The sequence below is a fragment of the Cuculus canorus genome, chromosome 2 (assembly GCF_017976375.1).
Source record: "Cuculus canorus isolate bCucCan1 chromosome 2, bCucCan1.pri, whole genome shotgun sequence".
NCBI lineage: Eukaryota > Metazoa > Chordata > Aves > Cuculiformes > Cuculidae > Cuculus > Cuculus canorus.
The window spans coordinates 101,805,398-101,821,540 of NC_071402.1; the positions used below are offsets into that span (position 1 = coordinate 101,805,398).

The 16,143-nt window shown below is 41.4% G+C and overlaps 1 protein-coding gene across 1 annotated transcript in view; it reads right to left on the reverse strand.

Annotated features, from left to right (window-relative positions):
* The window catches only part of ADCY1 (adenylate cyclase 1), a 157,685-nt gene extending 141,789 nt beyond the window's left edge, over positions 1 to 15,896 (reverse strand). The window contains 1 exon segment of the mRNA XM_009568494.2: positions 14,959 to 15,896. Within this exon segment, the coding sequence (XP_009566789.2) occupies positions 14,959 to 15,627 (669 nt within the window). The 5' untranslated portion in view covers positions 15,628 to 15,896.
* Positions 15,897 to 16,143: the final 247 nt, after the last annotated feature.

Sequence of the window (16,143 nt, forward strand, 5' to 3'; positions counted from 1 at the left end):
CATGCTGACATGCAAAGCTCACTGATTTCCCATATCAAAACCCCATATAGCGTCTTCTATACTCGGCAACAGATACATCATTACCTGCTCCAGAACTAATGGCTTCCATCATTGAGTTCACCATACTGGTGATATACAAAACTTCTTTACAAAGTGATTTTTAAAGTTTGGAGGCATTTAAGGATGCCTAAAATGACATCTTGCAGAAATGCAAAACCTTTAAACAAATATTATTTGTTTCTAGCCATTTTTAACAGTCACTTCCTTCTTTTGGCACCTTTTAACAAACTAGTCCTCACATATAAATGACTTAAGTGGGGATCCTTGAATTTCTTTTAAAGAGGTTTTGAAACATAAGAAAATATGATTGTTGGTCTTAAACAGTAATTTATGCTTGTAAATTGCTTATAAAGGGTTGCCACCTGTGCTGAAAGCTATTCCAGGCTCCATCAATGAAAAACATTGTTTTAGCAGCTATACTAAATCAACACAACCTAGGGTTATATCACCTAATTTACCTATTTTACAAGCATCTGTAATTAAATTACGGCACATGTGATTAGCTATGAAGTGAAAGGTTAGGCTTATCTATTTACAAAAGATGTCATTTGGCTCATGCTATTCCCACCGAAGTTCAAGCAGCAGTGAATACAATATGGCTGCTGTTACAACACAAGAACATAAACAGACAGAACACTAAAAAAAAGCATTCCTGCCCTCTTTTTCACACTGGTTACTCATTCCTGTTCCCAGCCTCTTCATGCCAGCACAGAAGCCCATGCAGGTGTGCACAACACTAGTGAATTCATCCATCCAGGAGCTATTAGGCTGGTTCTAATCTGCATTAGCTCCCTGGTCCATTCAGTGCAGGGCTTCAGCTGTGTTTAGGTGGTGCAAATGGGTGAACAGGGTCGCATATCCACATCCACGGGACTACTTTTTGAATGGTAATGATGAGTCAGATTATGGCTCAAGAGTAAAACCAGGCCATTAATAGCTGCTTTAGGAAACCCAGAAAGATATAGCTGGATTTATTATTTTAATAACCATAATCACTCACCTATGAGACTTCTTTCCCAATAGACTCTGGATACTTGATGTTCCTGAAGTCAGAACAAAGTCTAGGGACTGCCTAGTGATTTCTGATTCCTGTTCAGAGACCATTACTTGAGCATCACACGTCATTACACCCACTAATGTTTTCCAGATTTACTATTCAGGACATAGACAGCAGGTGTGATGCCATCACCGGGCTTTGTTACCTCTCCCTTTATCTGACCTGCATGTTAGCACTTTTATGCCACTTTATGATCCACACAAATATGAGACTGCAACAGAGAAAGCTGTATTGACAAAATGAATTTGGCTGTGTGATAGAGTTTGTAAGCTTTCATGAGTATGCTTGTCTGATGGGTTCCCAAAAACCAGTGGAGTATCACCCACCCTTACCAAAGGCAGAGGCACAGCTAACCTAGAATGGAAGGAATGACTCCATAGTGAAGAAAGTGAATGCACCAGAACACAGTGCAATAAGGTGTGTCACCAAGGCTCTCCTCATCTGCATATAAAGACTTGTATTCCTGTTTCCTCAAGTCAGAGCAAAAAATGTATTAGCTGAAGTTCCTGTTCTGTTCACACACATTATACAGCTGGCACAAACATGAGTTAGGATTTGTATATGGAGCACCCCATGCTGGAACAATGTGCTTGAGACCCTAAGGGCATTATCAAAAGCTAGTGCAAAGAACAATATGCTTCTTGTCTTTGGCATTATGTTTGACTGACAATGACAATCTTCTGTGTCCATCCATTTAATAAGGACTAAATTAATCCATAAAATGGAAGGTGGAACCAAGCCCCTGGTGCTTATTATTAAAAGGATGCCTAATATCTGTTTACATTTCAGTAATTTTGTCTGGAGAAAGAACACCTTCCTCCATTCTTCAGGGAATCATGTGCCAGACTAAAAATTCACCTCTGAAGAGACACTGGGATACGTGCAAGAAATAAGGCCTTGTACCTACTGGACAAAGACTGAGAAAGCTACCTAGGTATTATTTTTCCTATTATACTCCTTTGTCACATGGAACTCTCCAAAAGAACTTAACTCAGAAACTGCTCAATCTACGGACTGATATTACCAATCAGAGTTGTTTATTACAACTGGGCAGCTGGACTCCATGATCTCAAAGGTCTTTTCCAACCTAGCAATTCCATGCTTATGTTACATCCAGGTATATAATAGGGTGATATTGTATTATGTCTAAGTCACAGGTAGACCTTTGACATCCACACTGATCCTAAGAAGCTTTCCAACAAGAGATAGTTTAAACTACTCTGAAAACAACTGTGAGATTTCCACATGCTAGAGAAAAATATTACTCCTGAGGATGAGTAACCTGACCCCCCAATGGTTTTCCCTTCTTCAGCTACTTCAAGGCAGCCAGCTGCATGCCAGCTTTTGAACTACTGTACCTGGTAGTTTCCAGATGACTTAAAAGTTCCTTAAAGGAAACACCCCATGTACTAAAAATACTTTGCATTCATTGCAGTATGGCAAAGAATAACGTCATGCCGTACCCAATGTCTACTAAACTGTTGCACTGCTATCATTTGCTGACAGGTCAAAGCTCTCTGTTCTCTCTTGGGACTTTTGCCATGGTAAGAATCATTATACTTACCGAACCTGTTAAAAGTCAAACACAGCGGCAGGCCCTGTAATACCCTGGAAGAATGTTTGTCTCGCATTCTGTTATTATACATGTTAATACCACCAATGCAGAGGCCCTATGAACTTTCATTACTATTCCATGTAAGACATACACATTACCTCATAAGCAAAACAACACTCATGTTTGCCCACAGACTAAGAAAGCAAATTCAAGTTTGCTGAGCTTGCTGAGTTTCCAACAATAATGCTATACAAAAAACTTGCATCTCAGAAACCATACTATTGGCATCAGTTTTTAGTATGTCATCAAAATATCTTTAGATAGTAAGGAAACTTGCACCTTGGCAACCTAAATTTGAACTGCGACCCTGAAGAAGAAAATGCTTTTCCCTCATACAGCTCCAGTTTTGAACTCCTTAGTTGCAATACGGAAAAATATATATGCATATATTTTTTTCCAAGGTTTGTACCATTGAATAAAACCATCTACACTTAGGACTGAGCACAGTAAGATTACTGTTAACTCAGAAATGCATTATGTATGTGCTTTAGGATTTTTTTTTTTTTTTTATTACAACTTCAGAAAAAGGTTTGCAACTGTCTTGTACAAAGTAGTTTTAAGTATTTGACTTTTCGGTGGTTTTTTTTTTTTTTTTTTTTAAAGTGGAATGGCAGCAACTACACACAAGGGAAAAGAAGCCAAGGTAGCACCTGATATCTCCCTGTAAAGAGACTTCTTTGAGAATGTTAGATAATGGATTATATAAATGTCAAATCCTTACCCTTACAGAGGACCAGCAACTCAAAGTAAACTTCAAAAAACAACTTCAGGGACATGTAAGACATTTTGTAAGAAAGACAATTTCTCCCTAGTTTAGGTATTATATCTTTTTCCCAAGAGAAGGAAAAATCATTATGATCAGTAGCCAAGCTCAGTTCTTCAGTATACTATTGTGCTGGTGAAATGGGGCTTTTGTAAATGATACCATCGTGATTTGGGACTAAATTTCATGAGAGTAGACTCACTAACTAACAAGACAGATGAAGTCCCGGGACTGAATGTTGTGCACCCTTAGGGAAATTAGGAAAGATCAACCTTCTTTCTGCAGTCGTCCCCATCCCAGGAGAACACTCCTTGTTTTGCATTTGGTTGATGTTCTCTTTTGTGGGAAGTTTGGTAGAGGTCACTGCACTAAGAACTACAGTATTCAGCACAAAACTGACAGGGACTGGTTCCACAAAAACAGCAACAGAAAAATGTAAAAAAAAAAAAAAAAAAGCGAGCAAAATATTTTTTAAGTTATTAGGTCCTCTAATGATAAATCAGCAGTACTACAAAAATATCAGTTAAGGATAGAGAATAATCAATAGCTTTGCAAGTGGACACTGCCCATTTCAGGACTTCATCCTAACTATTAAAAGCCAGTTCTAAAATTTTTCAGCATATTCTCCTAAAGCTCAAGAGTAGGAAAGATGCATTTTTCATGTCTCTTACTGACAGGCAAGCTAAGAAAATCCTATGCCTTACTCTGTCCCTTGCCCTCCAAATAAATATATTAACTACACCTAAGAGTTGTGCTAAATGGTCATCAGGTATTCATGAACTCATTCCTGATCCCCTTAATACTTCTGTCAGATATCAAACATGGCTTAGAAATAAAGCTGTTGAGATAAAAAAGCCATGTCAAATATTTTTAACGCTCACCCTCTTCTAGATTTTTAATCTAGCAATAGCAATGGAACTGATTACCAGCCCAGCAAATTGTGCTCCCTCTCTCCTCTTAAACATCATCACCTTTTTCAGTGAAGGACATACCAGAAGCCGCTATAAGAACAGCATGCACTCTCAGTTAGAAAAGCTGGTCTAGCTATTGTGTTAATACTATGAAGTGCATTTTAGTACAGGAATCCCCTCTTCAGGCTACAGCCTCTTCAAAGGCAAGAATCAGACTAATCTTTTTAACAGTGTAAGCAAGAAGAAATGAACTATTGATAAAGCAGTTTATTTTGCCTAAGAGATGAGGCAAATTAACTCAGCTGCAATCTCCTCTTATCAACTGCTGCCTAAAATAGAGAGAAGAATGCATGGAAAAGGCCAAATAAGCTAATGTAAACTTTCTATCTGGGGAACTCAAGCAGCTATCCGTCAGGTACGTAACTGGGGATGGGAAGAGGAAACTTACATACTGAACATGGAGATAATGCTAAGTTTGGTTTTCTGTTTTTAAAAGCATCATTATTCCTTACATTTCAAACCGCAGACGAATGACAGATAGAGCACTCATCACAGCTAATCCAACCATGGACTTAAAAACTAAGCTTTTTCAATGTGCACAGCCCCATTACAACTTATTTGCATTAAACCCTCATAGATCATCTAAGACATCAGCGCAATGGTTGCAGAGTCCAGCGCCAAGACATCCTCAATTTCCAGAGTATAGCAACTAAGGCCTGTGACCCATTACCCCAGGTGAGGAGTAGCATCCAGTCTTTGACACCCATGACAGCAGTGACCAGGAGTCTCCAGAGCAGACTCCAGAAAGAACCTTCAACATCAGGAATTTTATCCTGATACAGCTCCTCTCTTTTACAGACCTGTTTGCCCATAAGATGTTCTTCAACACTGTCATTCCCACTTTTATGAGATGGGGTAAAAAAGAGGACCTTCACTTCCTATACAGTTCACATTAAATGGTGTGCTCTTTAAGTTAAATCATTCTGAGATGAAATTATTACAGGCATGAAAATTTTTTCATGCATTGTTTAAATCTCCCCAAAGGCCTGGTAGATAGTTTTTGGTGTTTAAAAGTCAAATGAGGCTCAGGCCTACCATCCTTCACCTTTTGATGAACAATTATTAATTTATGTCAAAGCTTTAATTTCCCACATGTTATTTTATAGAGATTAACTCAAACTTTGTACAGAAAGGAAGACAGTCTATATTTAGAAAGCATAGGCCTGTTCTCAACTTCATATGAACAAATTTCACAAGTTCTGATCAAGCACAATATTCTTTTTCAGGCTGTTGATACTTCAAATTAAGGATTTATTTTATGTAGATCTCTTTTACACTGTCTTTATTAGTGTTATTTCATTTCCTAGTTTTGTAGGGGTGGATAATTACTTTCATCTTCTGAGGCAGAATCATAAGCAGATTTCTGGAAATCGAAAAATATTTCTGTGCTATTACAGTGAAAGAATAAGCCACCTATGTAATAAAATAAACTGTTACATTGGTTATAAGCAACCCCTAATTTTATGTGCTAACCACAGTAAAGAAAAGTTAATGATATTTATGTCTGAACAGTTGTATAGGAGGATGCACAATTACTTGTTACTAAATCCAATAATGAACACATTGCCCCAGAAATGTCTGAAAGGTAGTGTTACAATAGAATGTTGTTCTATAATGTTTTTCATATTAACCACACTTAGATGATTTCTTGCAACAAGCATCTATGGATGACAAAGGACTTCTGTTATTCCTGAACCACAACTAAAGAAATAACTACATTTCTTACAGCTTTGCTGCACTTTATTGCCTGCCCTAGAGCCACACTACATCCACATTTCTGGGATTCTAAACTGTTTTAAATCCTGCCGGAGAAAACAGCTTTTATGTATATGCAATATGTTTGGTGAATTTATTTCTTTCAGGAATCAGTGCATAGGAAATGTTCATACAGAATAAATATTCCTGTATTACATTTATTGTACTTAAATATCAATTAAAACTTATATTACATTAACCCACATTGAAGGCAAGTGCTTTGCCTAGATTACACTTGAGTAAATGAAAGGTAACAAAATTGTCTCTGATAATTCCAAACACAGAAGAAATAGGTGGACAGAGTAGTAACTCTGTTGTTCCCTCAAATTCTTCCAGCTAGGTATCTTAAAAATTTGAAGCAAAGCAAATTTCTTTCATGAAAGGTTTTCCAGAGAAAGAAGGTAAGAAAGGAAATCGTATACTTCAGAAATTCTACACTGAAACATATGGGTTACATTATACTCATGGATCCATCCATCATAGTAAGCCAAAGACAGAGCTCAAACCATCCTCTTCTGCTTGCACCATTTCCTCCCCTTTTGTCACATACTGTTTTCATGTAGAATATCCCAAACATTTTTGGCTTGGATCTGTTAAACCATTCTAAACATTATGTTTTGTAGTTTGGTTGCTGTGACCACAGGAACTGCACCTGAGAACAAAGCGTGATGAAAACTGGGCTTTGTTCTTGGAACAGAGTTCCCAAAAATCAGCCAATCAGAGCAGCGGAGAAGCCATGCTTGACTGACCTGTGAATGTTTTGCCTAGCATTTTGACAGTAACTAATACAAAAGTTCCTCATGGACCTTCAGAGACCCTTGTCCAACAAACACAGAGAGAGACCATGCCTCCTCTTGCCTCCAACGCCGAGGAGGAAGGGGCTTGGAGCATAGTAGGTGTCTTCTCAGGTGACACATCGCATGCAGTCATGACCTGAAGACCGTGATGACAGAAAGAGGATTGGCGCTGGATCCAAGGGTGGTGAAAACTCTCTCTCTCGTTCTCTTTTCTTTTCTCCCTCTCTTTTGCCCCTTTTTTGTACAAACCAATGCTTGTTTTCCAATAGCCACAGCCACAGCATAAGACAATATAAATGCCAAATAAAATCAATTGTTGAACTCAAACCAATTGGAATTTACAAAACGTTTAAAGGGTTCATAACACCTTCCCAACAACAAAAGTCTTAGAAGAGTTAATACTGCCTGACTTCTTCCTGTCAGCAATGTTCAACAGTTGTACTCGATGAACATTTGAAGTCCTAGACGAAGTTCCTTTACAACATACTATGAATTAATCAGAACATGAAACCTGCATTAAACAATGCCATCCCTTTGCCACACTCATAAAAGACTTTCTATTTTCAATTATTCAATACTGGCACAACCAAGAGCTTAAAAGCAACAAGGAATGATGCTGCTCTGGCTCATTCCTCTTTCCATAAATGACATCTGCATTTAATTATGTTTTGTACTACTATATTCCTGTAGGGAAGACATGAGTATATGGCCTTTTGAGTCTAAGAAAGTAAAAGACAATATCTTAAGTGTGATAGACAAAAAAGATTATTTTATGCTACCTGATGTTTTCTGAAACTGCAACAGCAGAAATCGGCATGTAAGAATGTAATGCATTTAAACTGACAGAATGAGATAAGAAAACACTAGAAAGAGAACTTCTGCTCTAGCTAGTGAGGGCCATCTCATATAGATATGCCGACATTCACGACTCTGTTTGAAGTAGAAGAAAAGAAATTGAAACCTTCTCTGGCTATATGTTATATCATGCTAGTTCTGTCCAGCAAGATATTGCACTACTACAATAACTGGGGGAAAAAAAAGATAAGAAAAAAAAAAATTAGAAGTTTGAATCCAGAAGACAAAATAGCAGATCACATCAAGGAAAACTATACCCTATTTTCAAAATTTTCTATATGAAAACTTGGAGGCCCTAAGCTCAGAGATACACAAATGCATATGAAAACTGCTTTTTCACACAGTAAGTATGTAAATTAAATACAGTCCGTAATTACTAACATTACATGCAACGTTTTGCAACCAGGGTCTAGACAATAAAATTTTACCATTTTGAAATTAAACCACCATTCAGACCACTTTGTTAGTATTAAAATGGAACCAATAAGACATGTGGAGACAATCTAAACCACACATATATTCACAAGGATTGCAACCATATTAGCCCTGTAATACTCTTTTTACCATTGTTATTACTGTATTGCCATTGCTGTATAGAAAGCCCTAAGCTTTGCACTGATTTTGCATGACCTCTGGACTGAGGCATGCCAGACTTGCTTTGGGCTAAAAGTTTAGCTTCTAAGACTACACTTATTTTAACATCCCTGCATTTTCGTTTTACCTGGTTTAGACATAACAGCCTTTTTTTCTAATTGACCAGATGTCTGTAGCTAATTTGTGTTACTTTTGCTTATCTTAGTATGTGGGCACAACAGTTTTATGACCATAAGATTATGAAGGAATATGTAGAAATACAGGCCTATGGAAACATAGCAGAGGCCTTGAGAAGTGGATGTACAGGAGATGGTGTAGAGGAATACAGGTATGGGATTACAAAAGCAGGTGCATAGGCTTGGGACTGAAGACAACATGCATAGCTATAAAGGAAACCAATGGTCAGTTGAAGAAACATGGACCTGAAGATGGAGAAAAATGGGTTTAGGTTTAACAAAGAGCAAGTACCTAACATACATAAAAGGAACAATATATAGTAAATTGGATGAAACATGGAGCCGTAGGCCAATAAAGGAAGAGAAACACGTGATAACAAACTTATAAAAATGTCCTGGAGTGAACCCTAGAGCAAAGAAGAAACCATTAACATAAACATCCCCTTCTTTCCAGTGAAGGACTCCAGATGCTGCCAATATAGGCAGCAGAATGAAGCCACCAACCTTAAGACATGGAGAAGCAGGGGAAGCGTGAGCATAACATCAAGGGAAGAGGGTGGAAATGAGTGTGTTAACGGTGTTATCTGCTTCATTATGTTAAAACACTTTCTGCAGGGAAGTCCTTTTTTTCTTTGGTAATAGTGGGATCTACCCATTAAAGGTTCTTTGATTAGCTGATTAAGATTTAAATGTACATTTCCATGGGAAGTTTTTTTCAGTCAAAAAGTATAGAATGTGGAGTGAAGTGGAGAAGTGGAGTGAAGGAGAAAATCTGTCCTTTCAGCACATATTTACTCACTGGACTAGTTAACAGGCATCTAGTCCATCCTGGGGAGCCACAGGTGTTATTGCAATGCAAATAGCAATATACTATTTGCACCTCGAATACTGTGTTCAGTTCTGGGCCCCTCACCACAAGAAGGATGTTGAGGCTCTGGAGCGTGTCCAGAGAAGAGCAACAAAGCTGGTGAGGGGGCTGGAGAACAAGTCTTATGAGGAGCGGCTGAGAGAGCTGGGGTTGTTTAGCCTTGAGAAGAGGAGGCTGAGGGGAGACCTTATTACTCTCTACAACTACCTGAAAGGAGGTTGTGGAGAGGAGGGAGCTGGCCTCTTCTCCCAAGTGACAGGGGACAGGACTAGAGGGAATGGCCTGAAGCTCCGTCAGGGGAGGTTCAGGTTGGATATCAGAAAAAAATTCTTCACAGTAAGAGTCATTGGGTACTGGAACAGGCTGCCCAGGGAGGTGGTCGAGTCGCCTTCCCTGGAGGTGTTTAAGGAACGGGTGGATGAAGTACTTAGGGACATGGTTTAGGGAGTGTTAGGAACGGTTGGACTCGATGATCCAATGGGTCCTTTCCAACCTTGTGATTCTGTGTGTGATTCTGTGTGTGATACTAGCCACAGCTGTCCATACATAGGTCACATGACAAATCATTGCAAAGAACTGCTACCAAAAACATCAAAGTCTTTTAAAATTGTAAATATGGTGACATTCGCTGGAGGAAAGCTGCATTCTCCCCAGGCTGTTAAGAAGGAGAAAATCAACTATACTTATCATATAAACTATTTGTTATTTACTGTTTCTCCAAATCAGTATAATTCTTGCCAGTTTCCCTAAGGCCTCTCATTTCTCAAGCATGCAGAACCATCAGCATGCTGTTACTATTTGGAAACCCATGAAGGGTAGCAGTGTCAGTGGTTTGCAGGCTCTGGAAGCCAAAAGCATATTAATCTCTACATGAAAATGACCCTGAGCTCTACAATCCATAGAAAATCCATGTCCAAGTATAGACTATGAAAATCATAGAAAATCCTACACTTCGGCTTTAGGTAAAAAGACTGCAGTCAATATTCAGCAGTCCCCATGCCACAAATGAGGATTAAAATCCCATTGTAACCAGGAAAAAGAAAAAAAAAACAACAACAAAAAAACTTGTAAAAATCTTTTAATAAGGACCAAATGTCAACCTGAAGTTAAAAGTTACATGCAGATATTGTAAATCTGTAAGAATAGTGATCCCAATCTTTGAAAAGAGGAAAACACATTATTAATGCACAGATACGTTTGCAATACTAGAGATATTCTGGACTCTAATATTTGAAAAGCTCCACAGAGAATGATCTACTACAGTCCTTCAGCAGTACTTTATATGCATAAAGGAGAAAACCTGAGCTTTGCACCGAATAATAACAACAGTGGAGCTGAGCTGTCTTTGATTTGCAACCCTTTTTATTAGGCTGCCAGACTCTACCTTCTGTGTGAGAGACAAAGGTGTGGAGATCAACAGTTCTGTCAGTGATCTGATCATTAATTACATTTTGAACACTAGCAGAAATAAGATTAACTTTGGCATGGCAATGAAAATTCCTTGTGATATCCTAGACTACTATCACATAACCTGCAAAGAGTTAAGATAAAATAAAATTTTTAGTATTAAACAAACTATTTTAAATAAGCTACCAGTTTCTCCACATTGTCCTTTTCATAGTCTACCCATTTCCCACTATGGTTTTGGTACAATAAATCAATACAAATACATAAAGACATTCATAAAAACAGTTTTAAATACAGCCAGAAAAATACAGCATTTATTTTGCCACCCTGTTGAAAAAAAAAATTTTTCACTTCATGTTGGAACTTTGGTTTACACAAAAGATTTGCTCTTTCATAGAGATTCCTGTGACGTATGAGGATATTTTGTTGGTGTATGATTTGCTTTTGCATTTTCTGTAAGTATATGTTTAAAAAAAAAAAAACAAGCCCCCCCCCCAAAAAAAAAAAAATCCCAAGGAGATAAGAATCTTTAGAGGGGCAAAAAAGTTCTTTAACAGTAAGTCATGAAACTGTTCACATGTCACCACTGAGTAATTTCTGTAGGCAGCCTTTGCCTTCCTCACCCCATCTGGCCTTAATGTCTCTAACACCCACTCACTGCATCACAATAAAAATTAGACTAAGCTCCTTGAGGCAGGGTTCTGTATTTCTGTAACTTCTCTGAAGCACCCAACATAGATCTGGAAGCTGCAGGGAATAAAAAGACTACATAGTCCAAGCTCTTAAAACTTGTAGGTTCAGCCACCTGTGAACACCTTGTCACATTATATAGCAGGAATGTTTTGTTCCATAAATACAAAGGAAGTGAAAATTCTTACTAACATGACCAATCCTCTATTGGTTATATACGCTATTTACACGACCAAGATGCTATTGTTTATATACACTATTTAAATCCTTATCACAGCTTCAAATAAGACATGCAAAACCAGCTGTGAAGTCAGCATTCTTTTTGCCACAAACTTATTCCAATCGAGGTCAAGATTGTTCACAAGTACTTTGTATATTTTAAATATTCCACTGATTTTTTTATATATATATATTATATATTACTACATTTCTCTTAAGAAATAAGCAGGACAGATTAGCAGATTGGAATCTTTCATTTGATGAAAAACCAGCTATTAAGTGGAAAGATGAAGCTCAAGGTCTGCCACACTACTCCCCTGGTTCACTTTGCCTCCCTGCACTTGTGTTCCTCCACTCCTCTCGCCTGTGTCTCAACTCCAAGATGACATGACATGGCATGGCACTTAATGGTGGCGAGAGCTAGAAGAAATGAGCCTGCAGACCACCCGCAGACAACACTGTGCTGTCAGAAAACTATTCCTTGCAAATTAAATGTGCTTTACTGTGTAGACCTCACAACAAACTTCCCACAAGGAGCTGATCTATTGATTTTAATATGCTGAAGTGTTTGTACATTTATATGTATTCAAATTTTAAGCACACCATGGGACCCACTCAGTGTCTGATTCAGCACTATCGAAGTCAGTGAGGCTTCTGGCGTTCAAAGATTTGCATATGGTGCTTCCCCAGACTGCATGGAACAGAAGATGTGCATCCAAAACCCCATTTCACAGCAAATCCCTTAACTTGGCTATGTCTGGTTTTTAATGAGTTGAACTTGAAACAACATGAAGTGCTTGGGCTTGCTGACAACTTAACTTGCCAGTTTAACTTTAATGGAAATTACTAGATCTGTAATCTCATAAAGCTTAGGCTAAACAATAATAAAATTGGTTCCCTTTCTGAATAATCTCAAAATCGAAGACATCTTTAACAGAACACCAGCTTCAGTAGTTGGTGCAGGTGTTTCTGCATTTCTGGATACAAGATATCTCTATTTAAAGATATAAACTCACCCATTTGATTGGGGCTAGGAGGCAAGAGGTTGGGAGAAAGAACAGAGCTGTTCACGCTATTGCAGCTCTGAATAGAGCAGTCCAGCCTCCCTGACAAGCTGACTGCATGCTGTTGTCGACAAGCACTGGGACAGTCATGATAAAATCCAGTGCCAGGGAAGCAGATCCAGATTGTGAACCAGCATCCATTCTAGCCTTCACTAGGCTAGGCTACTCACAGGTTATTCTCAGGCCAGACAAATAAAATTCAGATGATGTGGCCTTTACACACATTTAAATTTCCAACTGCTATTAAATTGTTCTTTGGAAAAGAAAAATTTCTTTGTAAGAGAAGGGTCTCTTTCATACACACAGATAGGCTTCAAATCAGACTACTTTCTGCTTGCAAATATGTGAAAAATCAATGTGCATTTCTGTGCGACACAAGTCCACAGACCAGTTATTTTCCTTGACTCTGAGCTTGTTTCTGCATCTTGTTATCAGCAAAGCATACTGCTCTGGGGACTGCATACAAATTACTGAAATTGCTTTGGTGGGTGGGAGAGGGTGATGGAGAAGAAATACACATTACCTCAGCTGCTAGTCAACTATTTCTGTGTATTTCTAAGACAGCTTCTTGCCTGTTGAATAACTGAGTTAAACTAGTATGAAGAAACTAAGTTTGCAGACTTCCTCTCTTCAAAATGTTTCATGTTCAAGCCCTTGAATGGGTGATATAGCAAGTAGACATTATTGTCAGCTTCTTTCATGTTATTCTTCTGGAATGGCAGGTACCACACTGAGCTGCAACTTGGCAGCAAGGAAAATCTGCCTCTGTGTCAGGGCAGTCAGGATACCCTGGACTCCTATAAGGACTAATTGACACACCAATAAAAATAGCTATCTCCAGTCCTCCTCAAAGAGAAATATTCTAGTGTTTTTAGCATCCTTTTGAGTGTTTTTAAGGAAGGCTTCTCTCAGTGCTCCAGCATTTCATCAGCTCTCCCTCTCATGGAAACTCTAAATCACGCATTTAAAAATAGACCATCAGATTATCTGGGTAAATCATAAAGCTCAGCTTATCTCTCACTCCCCCTTCAAAATATAGAATTTATTGTGTCCACCAGCTCAGTAGCAAGAAGCCATGAGTAATCCTATTTGTCTCACTAACACCACTCTTTTGATTGTCACCGTGCATCTCCATTATGTCATGCTGGGATGTGTGTGTTTACGTGAGCACGTAAGGAGGAAGAAGGAATTCACAGTTCTGGGCACAAAGGTGTACAATTCTGCTTATGGCAGTGGTTATCCCCATGCCAACTGTGCGCATCACAGCATCACAACACAGCCTTACAGTCATGGAGAACAATACCAGAATCCAGCAGAAGTAAAGTACTAAGTACTTCAATTACGCATTAAATTGTTATTTAATACAAACCTAAACCCCAGAACCCCGTGCTTCCCCTGAGGGCAGACACACTCAATGCAACACGAGGGAGGACACAACATTTTTTCAATTTCTCTTTCCCGGTGTTTCAGAGGAAACCACATAACGGAGCCCTAAGCAGCAAACCCCGACTCCCATCCCCAGCGTCTCCCCCGCGCGCACCTCCTCCTCCCCGACAGCGCGGCCCATCAGGCCACGGGAGCCGGAGAAAGCCCTGCAGGGCTATAAATAGCTACTCGGGGGAGGGGGGAGAGTGCAGCAGCACGTTTCCAAAGACGCTTGCTGCAGAGGGAGGGTTTGCTGGATTAATTCAGAGGCCAACGGGAAGCGCTAGGAAGTTCACTGACAGAGCAGGTAATGCCCGTGGAGAGGGACAGCAGCTGGCCCGGGGAAACTGTCTATGCCAAGTTTGTACGGTGTCAAGCGTTGTCATTTATCCACAGCGGACCCGCACCGTGCACGCGGTGTCCCCGCTCCAGCGTGGGAACGGCAGTGCTGCCCCCCCCCCCCCGCCCTCTCCCTGGTTTTCCTTCGAGAGACAAAGCCGACATGTCCCATCTCCCCCCGACCCCCACGCCCCACCTGCCTCCCAGAAACTTTGGGGGCACCGCCTGCCGCACAGGTGCGCGCTTGCCCCGTCCCCAGCGGGCGCTCCCCGCCGCCAGCCCCGCGGCGCTGCCCTCGCTCACCGTCCTCCAGAGCCGCTGCCGCTTGGCACTGACGGAGGTGGCGGTGACGATGAGGTGGGAGACGGACACAACCAGCCCGAAGACGATGGCCAGCAGGGTCCGGACGGGCAGCAGCGAGTAGGATACGAAGGTGACCAGCATGAGCTGCCACATGCCCTGCTCGGGAGCGCTGGGGGGCTCCATGCCGTAGGCGCCGAGCGAGAAGGGGCAGCAGAGGAAGGAGAAGGTGAAGCTGAAGAGCAAGGTGAGCTTGACGATCTGCTGCAGCTGGGTGACCTGCAGGTACTTGACATTGGTGACGATGAATAGGGAGAGGAAGATGATGCAGTGGACGGGGTGCGAGCCTTTGGAAATGGTGAGGCTGGGGCCGGAGAGCAGCTCCACCAGGGCCAGGCTGGCGGTGAGCACGATGAGGACGGCCAGCGCCTTCAGGGTGGACGTCTGCTCCAGCTTCAGGTTGTAGCTCTGGAAGAGAGCCTCCAGTTCCTTGCAGTCGAACTCGTCCTCGCAGGCGATGGCATCCAGCAGCAGCAAGGGAGGGGGTTCCCCCAGCCCGGCTCCCGCGCCCGCCGCCGCGGCAGACGGCGGGGAGCAGCAGCAGTGGCAGCACTTCTTCCTCTTGGTCTTGACTTTCTGAAACGGTATTTCCTCCATGTCAGTGCCATTCATAAACCCTGGGGAAGAAATGCCTCTCTTGGTGTTCCCTGCTGCCGCTCCTCTGCTTCGCTGCTCATAGAAGAGAGGGGGGCTGCGAGCAGGACCCGCGGTCGCCCCCCCCGCAGCTCCGCGGGCACCGGGTGCAGCGCGCCGGCCGCAGCCCGCACCGCAAACGCCCCCCTCCGAGGAGCCGGGGATCGCGGGGACGCGGCGGGAGAGCCTCACTCGTGTTAATATGCCAACCTTCCTGCCTGTTGTCTCTCTCTCCCCCCTCCACCCTCGCCCTCCTTCTCCTCCTCCTCCACCTCCTCCTCCTCCTTCTCCTCCTCCTCCCCTGGTGCTCCAGGGATGTTAATCTCCTAATGACACCAAAACACCATCCAAAGGTTCGGAACGAAGCGGAAGGAGGGGTGGGGCGGAGGGTGGGTGGAAGCGGGGGGCAGGGGAGTGGAGAATAATCAACAGGCGGGTCTCCCTTCAAAGGCAGGAGTTACGGAGAGCGGGTGCTAAGCGGGCTCCCGGGGAGCG